This window comes from Micropterus salmoides, unplaced genomic scaffold (genome assembly GCF_014851395.1).
Source record: "Micropterus salmoides isolate LMB-PRFRI ecotype aquatic unplaced genomic scaffold, ASM1485139v1 Ms_hic_scaffold_9, whole genome shotgun sequence".
Classification (NCBI taxonomy): domain Eukaryota; kingdom Metazoa; phylum Chordata; class Actinopteri; order Centrarchiformes; family Centrarchidae; genus Micropterus; species Micropterus salmoides.
Window position 1 is genome coordinate 6,451,191 of NW_024044681.1, and position 13,205 is coordinate 6,464,395.

At 40.3% G+C, this 13,205-nt stretch overlaps 1 protein-coding gene across 1 annotated transcript in view; it reads left to right on the top strand.

Moving 5' to 3' along the window:
- Positions 1-13,205, top strand: part of slco2b1 (solute carrier organic anion transporter family, member 2B1) — a 39,027-nt gene that overhangs the window by 12,780 nt on the left and 13,042 nt on the right. Inside the window, exons 6-9 of the mRNA XM_038708853.1 lie at positions 480-578; positions 7,262-7,392; positions 12,618-12,708; positions 12,970-13,134. Coding sequence (XP_038564781.1) covers positions 480-578; positions 7,262-7,392; positions 12,618-12,708; positions 12,970-13,134 — 486 coding nt within the window. The remainder of the gene's footprint in view (positions 1-479; positions 579-7,261; positions 7,393-12,617; positions 12,709-12,969; positions 13,135-13,205) is intronic.

Here is a 13,205-nt window from a genome sequence, read left to right on the forward strand (position 1 = left end):
AAAAAGAGACATCAAATCAAAGTATTTACCAGTTCAGCTATGGGCATCCTAAAAGCCTCAAACATGTGTTTTAAAAAATTGCAATTTACACAGGACATCCAAAATGGCTGACTTCCAGTTGGGTAAAATCTCTAAAACGAAGCCGAAGTGTGTTCTTTATGATGACAGCAATGATCCCCCCAAATCTCAGGAAGATTTTCGCCTGTCCCGACGGGTATTCAAAGCCCCTCAAAAACGCATTCTACGGTTCATTTAACTGACTGATTTTAGAAAGGATCATATGATTTAAGGTCACCATGTGTGATGAATCATGTGACTGCACATTGTACAGATACTACTGTCACACAGTGTGGAAAAACATTAAAGATTGAAGGTGGTTCCAGCTGACAAACTACACTAAACAAACTAGACAAACATGAGGCATTTCATTTCTCTGTTTCTGTTGGTGTTCTGAGGTTTTTCTTGGTCGTGTTTTTCAGGCATCCTCCTCGCCGTGACCTCCATCGGCCCGGCGTTTGGCTTCATCACCGGCTCCTTAATGCTGCGCTTTTATGTCGACTTTGACAAGTTATCCAAAGGTGAGGAGACACACTGCACTGATGCTTCACAGCTGGTCTGAAATACGCTGTCATAACTCGAGTAAAGTCGAGCTCATTTGTAACACTTATGGAAGGGAAGGACTTCCTGCGTGTGGCAGTCACTTACTGTCCGTCTAAGTGTGACAAGTGAAAAGATGATTAGTGTAGGTCATTTCCTCAATACCAACTATAACAACAGAGCTGCTGCACTACAAAAGAAGACAGATTACTGGCAAGGTCTTAAAGCTACAAGGAAATAACATATTTATGCTGTCTCTGTCTTGCTTATGTATTGTGGCGTACAGTAGCTATGAAAGGTTTCCACTCCCTTAACCTTTTCGCACATCTGGTGTTACTTAGTTATTTGACGTGTGATTTGTGGAAACTTGGAGACTTTACATGTCAAGCCTGAGTCAAACACTGGGTCCAACAGGGTTAATATTATTATTATTACAAACTAAGTATGACAATCTCATATATTTCCACACATTGACTTCTGGTTATTCTGTGGTGAAGGAGTCTGTGCAGCATCAGAGTTCTCGATAGTCTCACGCAAAGAAACCACAGGAAAACAAAAGAGCTGAAATAAACGTGGAGGAGAGGCAGAAAGGGTCAGAAGGCTCGCAAAACGAATAAATGGCAAAATGGAAGAGATTTGTCGTCGGCGAGCCTGAAGAAGAAAATACAGGCCGATATAAAATGATTTTCATTTGTGGAGCGACACGAGAAAAGACTTTGATAATCTGAGACAATAAATCAATCATAGACTCACATCACTCAGGTGGGAAAAATGGATAGAAAACTGGGCTCAGGAGGGAAGTGACACATCGTCCAAAAGAGGAAGGAGTATGACGCCGCTAAAAGAGTCTTGATGGGAGAAAGGCATCTTATTCCAGACACCGTTTACCAGGATGCTGATTCACTGGAAACTCAAACCTACAGCAATGTAATGGAAGTGAAAGAGGAATTGGAGAGACGCCGGAGTCACCGATCATAGACGCCAAAACGGACAAAATGAAATCCCTAATGATGTTACGGCCCTGTATCTTGGTGTAATAAGAGAGGATGTGATTATTAAAAAGACTGGTGTCTGTGTTGCTGTTTGAGGCAGGTATGAAGCGATCAGAAAGACTTAAAGCTCAGCGAGTCAGTTTGGTTCAGAGGCTGCTGTGTGTTTGTTTAACAGGTTTCCTTAAAGCCAACAGTTAGCTTCACACCCTGCTGCCCTCCTTTTGTTCACGTGGGAAACAAACGTGCAGCTCTCAACCCTCAGGGTGTTCACGCTGAGTGACAACTCTGCAACAAGGTAACAATTTAAAACAACAGCTTTTCATTTTAATCGTGAGCAAACAATGCTGGCAGTAAGACTATTAACTTTTCAAACGCCAAATAACACACTCTATCAATGACAAACAGGCGTCTGATGAATCTGTTACTCAAACTGAGCTTTCTAGCTAGGAATCTGAACGATAGCTTACAGGGTCTGGGTTTGCCAGGACTTGTTGCATGAAGCTCGTAAACTCAACCTGTTCCAGTTCCCCTGTCAGACCACCTACCGATGACGTCTTTAAATAAACCGTCTCAAGACAATTTTGGAAAATTAAGTGAAATTGAAATTTGACTAAATCTTTATGGAATTATTCAAGAAGCAGTCATTCTGTGTTGACCTCTGCCCATCTCCTCAAACTCAACTGTATTTTCATCTTTTGCTGTGTATTATTGACACAGTTAAAACCCTCTTTCTGTAACTCAGGAGCTTGAAAATCAAACACAAAAGTAACGGGAGCTGTGGCTGGATTCTAACAGTATTCTTCTGTATGACCTTGCAGTCTAGTTCAGCAGCTAAAAGTCATCTTAGAAAGTTTGACATTATGCCACCCTGTGAAAGCACAAACATTCTTCTTATTGTTTTTAAGTATACTTTGCACCTGCCTCTCCCCACACTCTGACACACTCGCACACACCTACACCTCAGGTAAACACCCCGCCTCCCCCCCCCCCCCCATCTGCTCCATTTTCGCCATCAGCAGTATGTTTTATAAAGTCTGTATATTTCCACCCTGTGTGTTCAATGCCGCTTTACCTGCTCTGTGCAACTTGTAATGTAAGTTAATAGTCTACCAATTTTTTTTTACCGAGTGAAGTCTGTGCGAGAACACATGCACGTAAGACGACTGCTGCCCCCCCCCCATACATCCCGATATTTCATTGTAGACATCGTCCGATTTTTGGGAGTTCGCCCAACTCTAGTGGAGCTGCAGCAAAAACCACTTGGTTAGGTTCAGGAAAATGTCATGGTTTGGGTTAAAGTTAGTAAATTATGTAAGTCATGTGACGGTATTCAGTAATGATATTTAACTTAAGACTCAAAATAGCTCAACATTTACTTGGTTTCACACGGGACTCGAACGCCATTCTCCTGAGTGTTTGACCCCTCCGACCCCCCAGTCCTACCTCCTTATCTGGACTTTCTGCCTATTTGTAATCCATCGCCCAACTTGTTCCTTTGCTACAGCTGCTGCCACAATATACGTAAATACGGCTCGTAATAACGTGCTGCACAAACAACCTATATTGTTGTTTTTCTGGTGAGGACAGTCTCACTCAGGAATATTTCTCAGCTTTATAGACAGACTAAATAAAACTACTACTACTACTGTAACAGAAGCTCACAGCTAGCAACAACTGTTTGGATGAGGCTGTAATGTAATTCTAGGTCACAAGTCATTATAAAGCCAAGGGTCAATATGCCAAGACACTTTATCTGGATAGTGCGCCTACAGATAGTTTATAGTATTTGTACCATTTTAACTGTCTGTAGATCTTTAATAGATTGTCAGTAGATTATCTGTGGCGATTCCTAATGCCTAATCCCAGAAAATAGTTTTATTTGTGAAACAGTTGAATTACTACAACTAGTCATCTGTAGGCCGACTGTCCAAACAAAGTGTTTTAGCGGAGCATTTCATCTTGTCCGTCACTTCTGCTCATATTCTGGGATCTGTTCCAGGACTCCACGGTGGGAGAGTATGTTGATACTCAGAGAGAACGCTCCAGTTGTTTGTGCTGCTAAGATTAATGGAGCTCAACTTTCTTTAAAGGCTTGTTCAAACAAAACCCCATTTCCTTTTACCATGCTGGGTGTGGGAGGGAGGGAGGGAGGGAGGGAGGGAGGGAGGAGGTGATTGTGTAAGTGAGCTTGTGTGTGCGCAGGCAGGAGTTTTGCATGTATGTATGTATGTTTAAGAGAATGTACTTGTATATGCAAGAGTTTTTATTTAATATGATGCAAACAAATGTCAAATTTCATTATAAAGCGTGTGTGTGGATACAGGATCCAAAACCTCGACGTTGAAAGGGAGGACGTTGTTTGATCTCCTTCAAATGGCTGTTTGAGGATTAATGTTTGGTTTTAGGGTTGATGAACACAATTAGGTTTAGGTTCAGATTAGTCTCATTTCACTTTACTTGTTTGTTATTTTATTTTTAAGTTAAAATGTGTGAAAAGTTCGTCGGGGTACAGACGTTGACGACGTTGGTGGATGAGCATGCTTGAGAATCCATAACTAATTGAAGGATCATTGAGTCACTCTGCTATTCATTCTGGATGTAAACCAGGATTTTATTGCTGTTGGTGTTATGTGACTCACGGACAGTCAGCATGTTGTTTAATTGGTTGATGTTGAGCTTTTGCTGAAGATTTCCAACCAAGCAAGACCTAAAATATGTTAAGAGAAGAATGACTCATCTCCACACTGACTGGAGCAGATGCATTTATTTCTTTATAATCTTCTGTTCACAGCTTTCAAATTGTTTTTTGAAACTTTTGTCGTGCGCACACACACACAAAACAACAGCCAAATCTTTAAATTAAACCGGATTTTCAAATTATTCCATTAATTGCTTTGTCAATTGACAAAACAACATAATTATAATAAAAAAAAGAAATTTGATCTTTTTCAAATATTTACTATTTCCAGCTCCTAAATTGTGAGGATTTGCTGCTTTTTACCTGAATATTATAGTTCATAAGATTCTCACTACAAGGTTCAAGCTGGAGCTTTCGATTAGATTACATGACATTCATCAGCAGATGGAGGTTGCCAGTTATTGAGGAATTGTAGATGTTCAGATTTCTCATCACTGTTAAAGCTTAAACGCTGAGGTTCTAATATCTTTGGGATCTGACATTTAATAGACTAAAACTATTAATTAATTAACCAAGAAAACAATTAATATTGATTAATAACCTACAGCCTATTGCTCAGGCAATAAAACAGTAATGATAATTATTGCAATATTACAAATGTTCAATAAATCATCAATAAATGTTTGATTTAATTCATTTGAATCAGGAACAAATTAGCACTTTTTAAATATATATTTATATATACATTTAAATATTTATTTTTTTCTATTAAGATATTTATTTTGTTGAAGAAAAGGGACTGAAAAAAGATTTACTAATCTTACTAATTAATTGAAAACAGATTTTATCAGAATAGTTCTGAATGTTCTGCCTCAGATTTATGAAGTGATCCACTGTTTGGCTTCAAGTGTTTGTTCTGACCAGAAAGAAAAGTTTAAACCAAAGTTGACCATCTCACTCAAAAATCAGCCTTTAAAGTTAAAAGAAAAAATGTTTTGACATTTATCCTGAAAAGCATCAATCTCGAGTGCTATGAAATGCTTTTATCATGATAACATTTTTGGCCTTATCGCCCAGCCCTAAATCTGAACTAAACTTAGTGACACAATGTTGTCAGACCTGGTCAGGTGTGCCTTGGAATTTTTCAACATGTTAAAATTAAAATTAACTTATCAAGGTGAAGAGAAATGGTGTAGTTTCCAGAGAAGAAGCTTTAAAAAGCCGCCGAGCTGCTCAGCAGCAAACAGGAGCTGGTGGAGACCAAACACAGAGCTAACAGAGAGAGAACAGTGGACTCTGCCAACATAGTTCAACATGTCAAATACAAAGTGATGAAATGTTTTGTATCACAACTCTTGCCCCCAAGTGGCCAAAAACTCAGTTACTGCAGTTTTAAATGGAAACTTCACAGACTTTCCATACCAAGTGTGTTTCCAGGTGTTGGGTAGTACTACTGCATGTGTGTATAAAGTACTATGTGTCTCCAGAGGGAGCTGTGTGAAGTCTGAAAACTGTCCTCTACGGTTCCTCAGAGGGTTGTTGTAGCTTACCAAACCTCTGTAGCCTGCTCCTCATCTCTGCTGCAGATTGAGGCGCCAGGCTACATCAATATTGTTGACAGCTCAGTTGCATTGTGGGAAAAGCGATGTCAGCTAAAATGAGGAAATGTAATGTAATGCCAGGTTTTAACTGGGAAGAAGAATGTGTGGTTCTGCTGTATGAGTTTTGGTCTATGGTGAGTCTGAAAATGTTACAGGAGAGCAGTAATAAATGTGAATGCAGTAATTGATGAGCTGTACCTGTCAGAGGTTTTATATAACAGTACAAGTATTATGTATTGAGTAAAGCTGATGTTTAATGCTCTGTTGGGCAGGAGTTCATGCTGCTTGTTCCTTTTATTTTCAGTAATTAGGGCCTTGCATGCCAAGTTCTTTTGGGCTGGTACCCAACCCTGTGCCATCTAACTCTGTGAGATCTACAGTCTGAAACTCCTGGTTTGTATTAACCACAGAGGTGATTTCACAATAAAAAGTAGTATTATTAGTTGGCGTAAACATTGAGGTTGGATCAGAAAATGGTCAGAATAACAGATCCTTGTTGACTTTCAATTCAATTCCATCCATCACATTATGACAGAAACTTTAGTTCAGGACTCACATACAGCAAAAAAATCCCACACACATGAGAGTCACATAAAATGATATTAAAACTAAATTACAACATCACTAATCCCACAAATGAATAAAAAGAAGCATGTGTACCGCTGTATGAAAAAGTAGTGTCAGCCTGTTTTTCTTTGTTTAAATGGAGATTGCAGTGTGAATAAAAGAATCTTTTAAAAGTCAGGCTGTAAAAGTCAGAAAGTCGGGTTTGAGTGGGGATTTTTGTTGCATGTTTGATGATTCTGGTGAGTTTCTTCTTTTTTTCTCTGTGAGGACATTCTACCAGGATGTGATGTTGAATGTGGGAACTGACTCAAAAGTGAACTGGATGCTGAATGTCCTGTCTGATGTTAATACCTTTCAGCCTTCTCGTGAGGGACATGGGTTGTTGGGCCTTTTTTCAGACCCTGATCTGTATATTGTGTGAAGGACAGGAGGTGGTATCTGATCTCAGCCCAGGTATTTAAAGCTCTCGACGTGTTTCACTACCTGCCCCTCCAGCCTGAGGGGTGCAGAGAGGTAATGCTGCAATACAGCTCTGGAACCAGTCTACCACGGTGTCTGTCAAGCAGGCCACCAAGGCCATGTCATCAGCATACTTAAAAGTGTCGGTCCGTTGCTAATGCAGGTGGAGTTGTTTGTGTACATGAAGAAGATTTAATCTTTGTGCTGTTCCCGGTTGATAACTGTTGATAACTCTTTGACAACCTTCTTTGGCACACAGTTCTATGCATGAAATGTGTACAAGTAAAGTTAATAGATGATTGATAGACAGTCAACGTGAAAAGAGAAACTTCTTCACAGTTTTGTTGGTCCCGTAATAACAAGAGTTTAGTTTTTGTTTCATGACTGACTTGAACTTCTTTTCCCAGACCAAATCGAGTTGAACCATGAGGACCTGCGCTGGGTGGGAGCCTGGTGGCTCGGCTTCCTGGTGGCGTCCTGCCTCCTCTTCCTCGCTGCGTTGCCTTACCTCTTCTTCCCCAGAAACATGCCCAAAGAGGTGAGCAGAAAAGTCCTGTTTTTTAGTTATATTCCGCAGCCATGTCCGGTCATCAAGCCATCATTCATATGTAAATGCTATGTAATCCTATAGTCTTTTCCACTCAAAGCACTACATCTGCATTCACATTCACACACATTCATTCGGAATAGCCGCCAGGGGCAAATCGGGGTTCAGTATCTTGCCCAAGGACACTTCGACACGCAACCAGGGGGAGCCAGGGATTGAACCGCCGACCTTCCGATTAACGGCCAACCCGCTCTACCTCCTGAGCCACAGCCGCCCCTATGGTGTTCAGGTATTACACATCGTACAGGCAGGTAGTCAGGATTTGATTTCATGGGTCAAACTGTTTATTTGGATTTAGAATTAGGATCCCCATACTCTACCAGGGGTCTATATTCATATAAATTACGTGCAGTCAATAATGTACTTGCACTTCATACAGTAAGTGACTAAATTAACTTTGCATCCAACAATCAAAATGACATCAAAATCAAACGTGTACAAAACATTATGCAGTACAATGCAAGTGCATTTTGAAATAGTCTTGTTGATATCTTGAGACAACTTTTCACCTCAACAAGAAATATTATCACGTTTTAATCACACAAGATCTCGTCCCAACCCTATGAAACAATTTCCATGCTGTGACAAATTAAACCAAGGACAGGTGCTGACAAAAAATAATCAGTTGAGAAACCTTGAAATTTGATTTGTCCAAGATCCATTGGGGATACATTAGGAGACACACTGAGGGAAGATATATAGACACATTTAAACCTGCAGCACTCACTGACAGCTGTAAATCATGTGTTCAGGGCCAGCGTCATCATTTAGCAACTCTTTGAAATAGAAACTTCCTGCTGGGAAACTTCAAGCTGTATTAGTCAACTTTATGAACCTGAATGCACCATCAGTTCTGTTATCCAAGCTGTTATCAAGATATATTATATATATTATTAATCTTATGGGTTTAATTTAACACAGTGAAATTAACATGGGCTTATTATATCCATTTTTATGCGGATGATGCTGTCTTGAATACAGTTGGCGCCTCTTCAACTCAAGTTCGTAAATTATGTCTCCAGCATGACACGTTACTACTTAACTCTTTAATTATGTCTCCAGCATGACACGTTACTGCTTAACTCGCGCCAGATGAATTAATCATTGGAAGCTGTTAACTCTCTCTGCTCTTTGTGGTTTTCCTCTGGAGTGTTCATGTCATCCGGTGGCAGCAGTCTTTCGTGACGACAACTTATCTTAAACATACCAATGTGATAATGATCAGCGGAGTATAGCTGCAGTTTGCAGATGATTTTATGATGGCAGAAACAGGAGGAAGGAGGAAGGAGGGTTTTCTCTGATGTTTGGAAATGAGAGGTTTGGCTCAGCTGATTTAAAAATATCTTTCACAGGCAGAGCTAGCAGACGTGCACAATTCTGTTTTTATTTTTATGACAGAAAATGTTAGTTTGCATCAGAATGATAAAACTTTATTGATCCACAAAAGGGTGAATTCATGTGACTGCAGCACAAGAGCTGGATAAAGACATAAGGAAGCAGGTGAAGAACTTAAAGTAAAGTGACTAAAATCAGTATTTTTATATTAGCAAAGGTTAACAACGTGTGTGAAAGGTGTCGCTTGTAGTAACAAACTCAGAGAGAAATCATCAACAGCTCTGCAGCTCCTCAAAGTCTTTTAAGCTTCTTTTTGTTTTAGGGCACATTTCCTGTCTTTCCAGCAGCAGCCGCCGTACATGAGCTGATAAGTTGCAAAACCAAATGTCATTCCTGTTTCTTAGCAACAAGACGTATAAGATAAAACAGAAAACAAACAAAAAACAGAGCCAGAATAAGAAAGCTGGCAAAAATAATTAAGATTACCAGGATGCAAAATGTAAAGAATGCTCATGAACTGACCTCTTGTCACCTCAACCTCTAACAGGAATCAGCTTCAGTGGTTTTGGCTCAGTCCCCAAAACAAAGTCATAGTTCAGATGTTGTTTAACCAGTGATTGCTCAACGGAGTTCCATCAAAATTAGAACTTCCGCACTTTCAGTTTTAAACACCAAATATTTACAGATAAGTTTCCCTCTCTCAAGAAGAATGTTAAAGTTTCAGTACATCAGAGATTCATGCCGCTGATGGTTTGTCTTTGTGTGTCCTGTTGCCTCTGTATACTCGGGTTTGAACCTTTAAATATATGGAACTTGGAGTTTTTGCAGTATTCACCTTTCAGACCACACAAGCTCTACTTTTTGTGATACTTGTATTGATGCTACATGGGTATTATTTTCACAAACAAATATATATCTACTATATGTACATATACTCCTATATGTTGTATCAAGATGGGCAAAAATAAGAACTGAGACCTGGAGATGATAAAATTATTTAAATCAAAATGCAAAACAAGGCCAAAAGCTTTTGTCTTCCAGTCATCATCCTCTATCATCAGCTTCATGTATAGATGTATTGCACTTTTTTTTTTTTATCAGAATAACCAGGACTGTTGAAAATGCAGTTCGTTCTCATTCCCAGAGCGTCAAATACGTACGCTTTGTCACGTCTTTCGGCGTCTGGCATGGCACCCTTTAGCGCCATTGTTCAATGCTAAAAATAGGCTTAGTATAAACGACAGAAAAGTCCGTAAGGAGGTGGTTGGGGTGGGACAAAAAACGGAATTTCACGGGAGACTGGTATTCGTTTCTCTACAAACCAAAAATTCAACATTGATTAATTTTAGTGACATTAACGTAACTTTTGTAAGTAAGTAAGTTAAATCACTTTGGTATTTTAACCCAGACCACAACCTTGTCCCAAACCCAAAAGTAGTTCTGGTGCTTAAACTAACCAAACTGCAATGTTTCACAACATTAACCACTAGTTTTACTTTACAGTAGAAGTTTGTTGCATATTTATTCCTGCTCGCTTGACTGTGGAGCCCTACACTAATAAAAAGCAAAGCTAAAGGGTATCCAAGGAGTGAAATAGCAACACCAAAGGGTCTCTGCAAACTGTGTTGGAAACTCCTGTGTTGGAAAATAAAGATTTATTGGATGTGAATAGTCACGGTCAATGGGTTATGTACACGTGCCAAATTTAAGTTTACAAAATGCAGAACTGTGAAGGTGTGTCACAGTAAAACTGGCAGCAAAAATGAGCTCCTAACAGCCTCATACCTAATAAATAACTGATAAGGCGCAACAACAAGCATAAAGTTTTCCTCAAATCAAACCAGGTCACTAATCTTCCTGATTTCACAACACCTCAAATGTGAAAAGAGCAGCAGAAAATGTTTGTCTGAACAACAGCAGCTTCATTTACCATTAAGGAGAATGGACACAACGGCTACAACAACATGCAAGTTAAAATAGTTCATTTTGTTAATGCTGTGGCTGAAGCAAGCAGCAATGTGTTTGTGTGCAAACCTCATCAATGGCGGGAACTGATTCAGATAACTCAGCACAATAGCTATTGTCTCCAAATTCCATAAATGTTTCATTCCACTTTGTCTCTGTCTGTTTTTTTTCTTGTCCCAAAGGGGTTGAATGTGCTTTACTTGCTTTCATTTTACAAACCCATGTAATGATCCACATGGTGCCCAAACAGTGTTAAATGGACCTTGGTGAAACATGTTTGTGTTATTTGGATGGTAGAGTACTGAATCTTGTGGTTTTTAAAATCGAAAGTAAGTTTCACTCCGCTGGACTTTGGCCATGCTGATTAATTTGGCTGCTGAGTTTGTTTCCACCAGACTTATCAGATCAAATACTGGGTTGAGCAACCTGCTGGCAGGCACTTCACTTCTTTGAGACAGTTTCTCTCTAGGGTTGAGTCACTGTAACATCTAAAGCAACTTCTTTCACTCAGTTTGTAAAGGACATCTGCAGAGTTTTTAATCCCAACGTTGTGACCCAGAAAACCTAATGTTAAACATTGTCTTATCACCTTGATGCTTACTGACTTCTGCTAATTTAAAAGCAATTGGTTAGTATGTTTTGGTACATTTTTAGTATGATATAGTATCTATAATATAGTTTAAAGATGTTGTTTACAAGCATAAATACACATTTGCAGCTCTTTTAGATGCTACCAGAAGCTTTGTGGCTCAGCAGCTGTCATTGACTTTAATTTTGTCTGACAATGTTGTGATCATAAAATAATGATTTTATCTGCAGCTCGGTAGTTTGGTAACTCGTTCAGATGCAGAAAAAACTTTTGAGCTTTCAACTCCCGTGTTACATTCAGTAACGCCCAGCGTACCTGAACGGCCACCAGCTGCGCGTTTTCAGTCGTTTTAGTACAGACGGAGATCAACTCTGATACGCAGCTGCTGTGGACGGAGATCGGATTCGTTTTTAAACTAAAGCGGAGCAGAGTGGACGGGGCCTTAAATTGTTATTATTATGAGTCAGTTATCAATGTTGGCAGTGGGGATCGTCTCCTGCAGCTGGATCTGTTTTCTCCCAAAACAGGCTAGGGTTGGAATGTAGATCGACTGATAAATAAAGAGATTCACCTCCACGCTCATGGCTTTGTCTAAATATGTTGATTACTATCCACCTATTTATCTCATGTCCTCAGTCAACTTTAAAATCTAAGCATGTTTCTCAGCCTTTGTCGAACTGAGAGTGGTTTTCAAAGTGGGAGGCGGGCCAAGCTCTGCAGGCTCAGTGAATTGAAGAGAAAAGGTGTACTGTGCCACTTTCCCAGAGTCAGAAACTAATAACTGCCATATTACATAAACATATAAACGGTGATTTTGAGCTATTTTGACTTTATTGTTTATCATGATCCTATAGGTTTCCAGCACTTGAGTCAAACTAAGCAAGTAAACTAAGAGGAGACGAGAGGGCGCCTTTTTCCAAGCTTTGTCTGAGGGGGGCCCTTAGTCTCAAACTTTGAAAACCCCTGTTTTAAACTAAATAAATGCTGATGTCCCGTCTGCAACATGGCCTCCCTTTTTCCAGGACCCTTACCCTTAACACTACAATGATGCATGTCTGGATCTGCAGTGTGCTTGGTCTGCTGCACATTCACTCACGTGGCATTGGGAGGACATCATCTGAAGTATCTCACAGGGCTGTGAGTGTAAACCTCTCTAGCTTGCAGGGGCCCAGCAGACTCCCTGAAAGTAGCAGCGCCTGCAGACTGTTTTGAAACCGGAAGTAAAAAAAAAACATTCATGTGATGTTCTGCTTCCATATTTGTCCAGGACGACGCAGCCGATGTCGAGTCCAGACCGGACATTAAGCAGCAGCAGACAAACCAGCCGCAGGAAGACTCTCTCCTTCAGTTCCTCAAAAGTAAGAGCCTTCTTTTCCTCTTCTGTTTCCTGTCAGGCAGCAGCAGAGGCAGCTAATGTGCACCGACAGTGAACAGGGGTCACTGTGATTACACAAGAGCTGTTTCTTACAGCGTAGCCCCAGTGAGTTCACAGTGAGATCTGTAGATTGGCCGCTGTAAATGCCCAGGAGTGCTGGATCTAATTTGTATGAACTGAGCCTTTAAGGATAAATGTTTCCACCCATCAGACCTCATCATCTTTACTGTCTACCGTCCCTCAGGTTTTCCTCGTACCGCTCTGCGAACACTGCGGAGCCCCGTCTTCCTGCTGGTGGTTCTGGCGCAGATCAACCTGGCGGCGCTGCTGTCAGGCCTCGCCACCTTTATGGCCAAGTTCATTGAGAGACAGTTCAGCCAGACTGTCCCCTTTTCCACCATGATGATAGGTGAGAGTGCACGAGGGTTTGTGGAGATCACCCCCCCAGAGCGTGAATGAATTCATCATATGTGTTGCAGC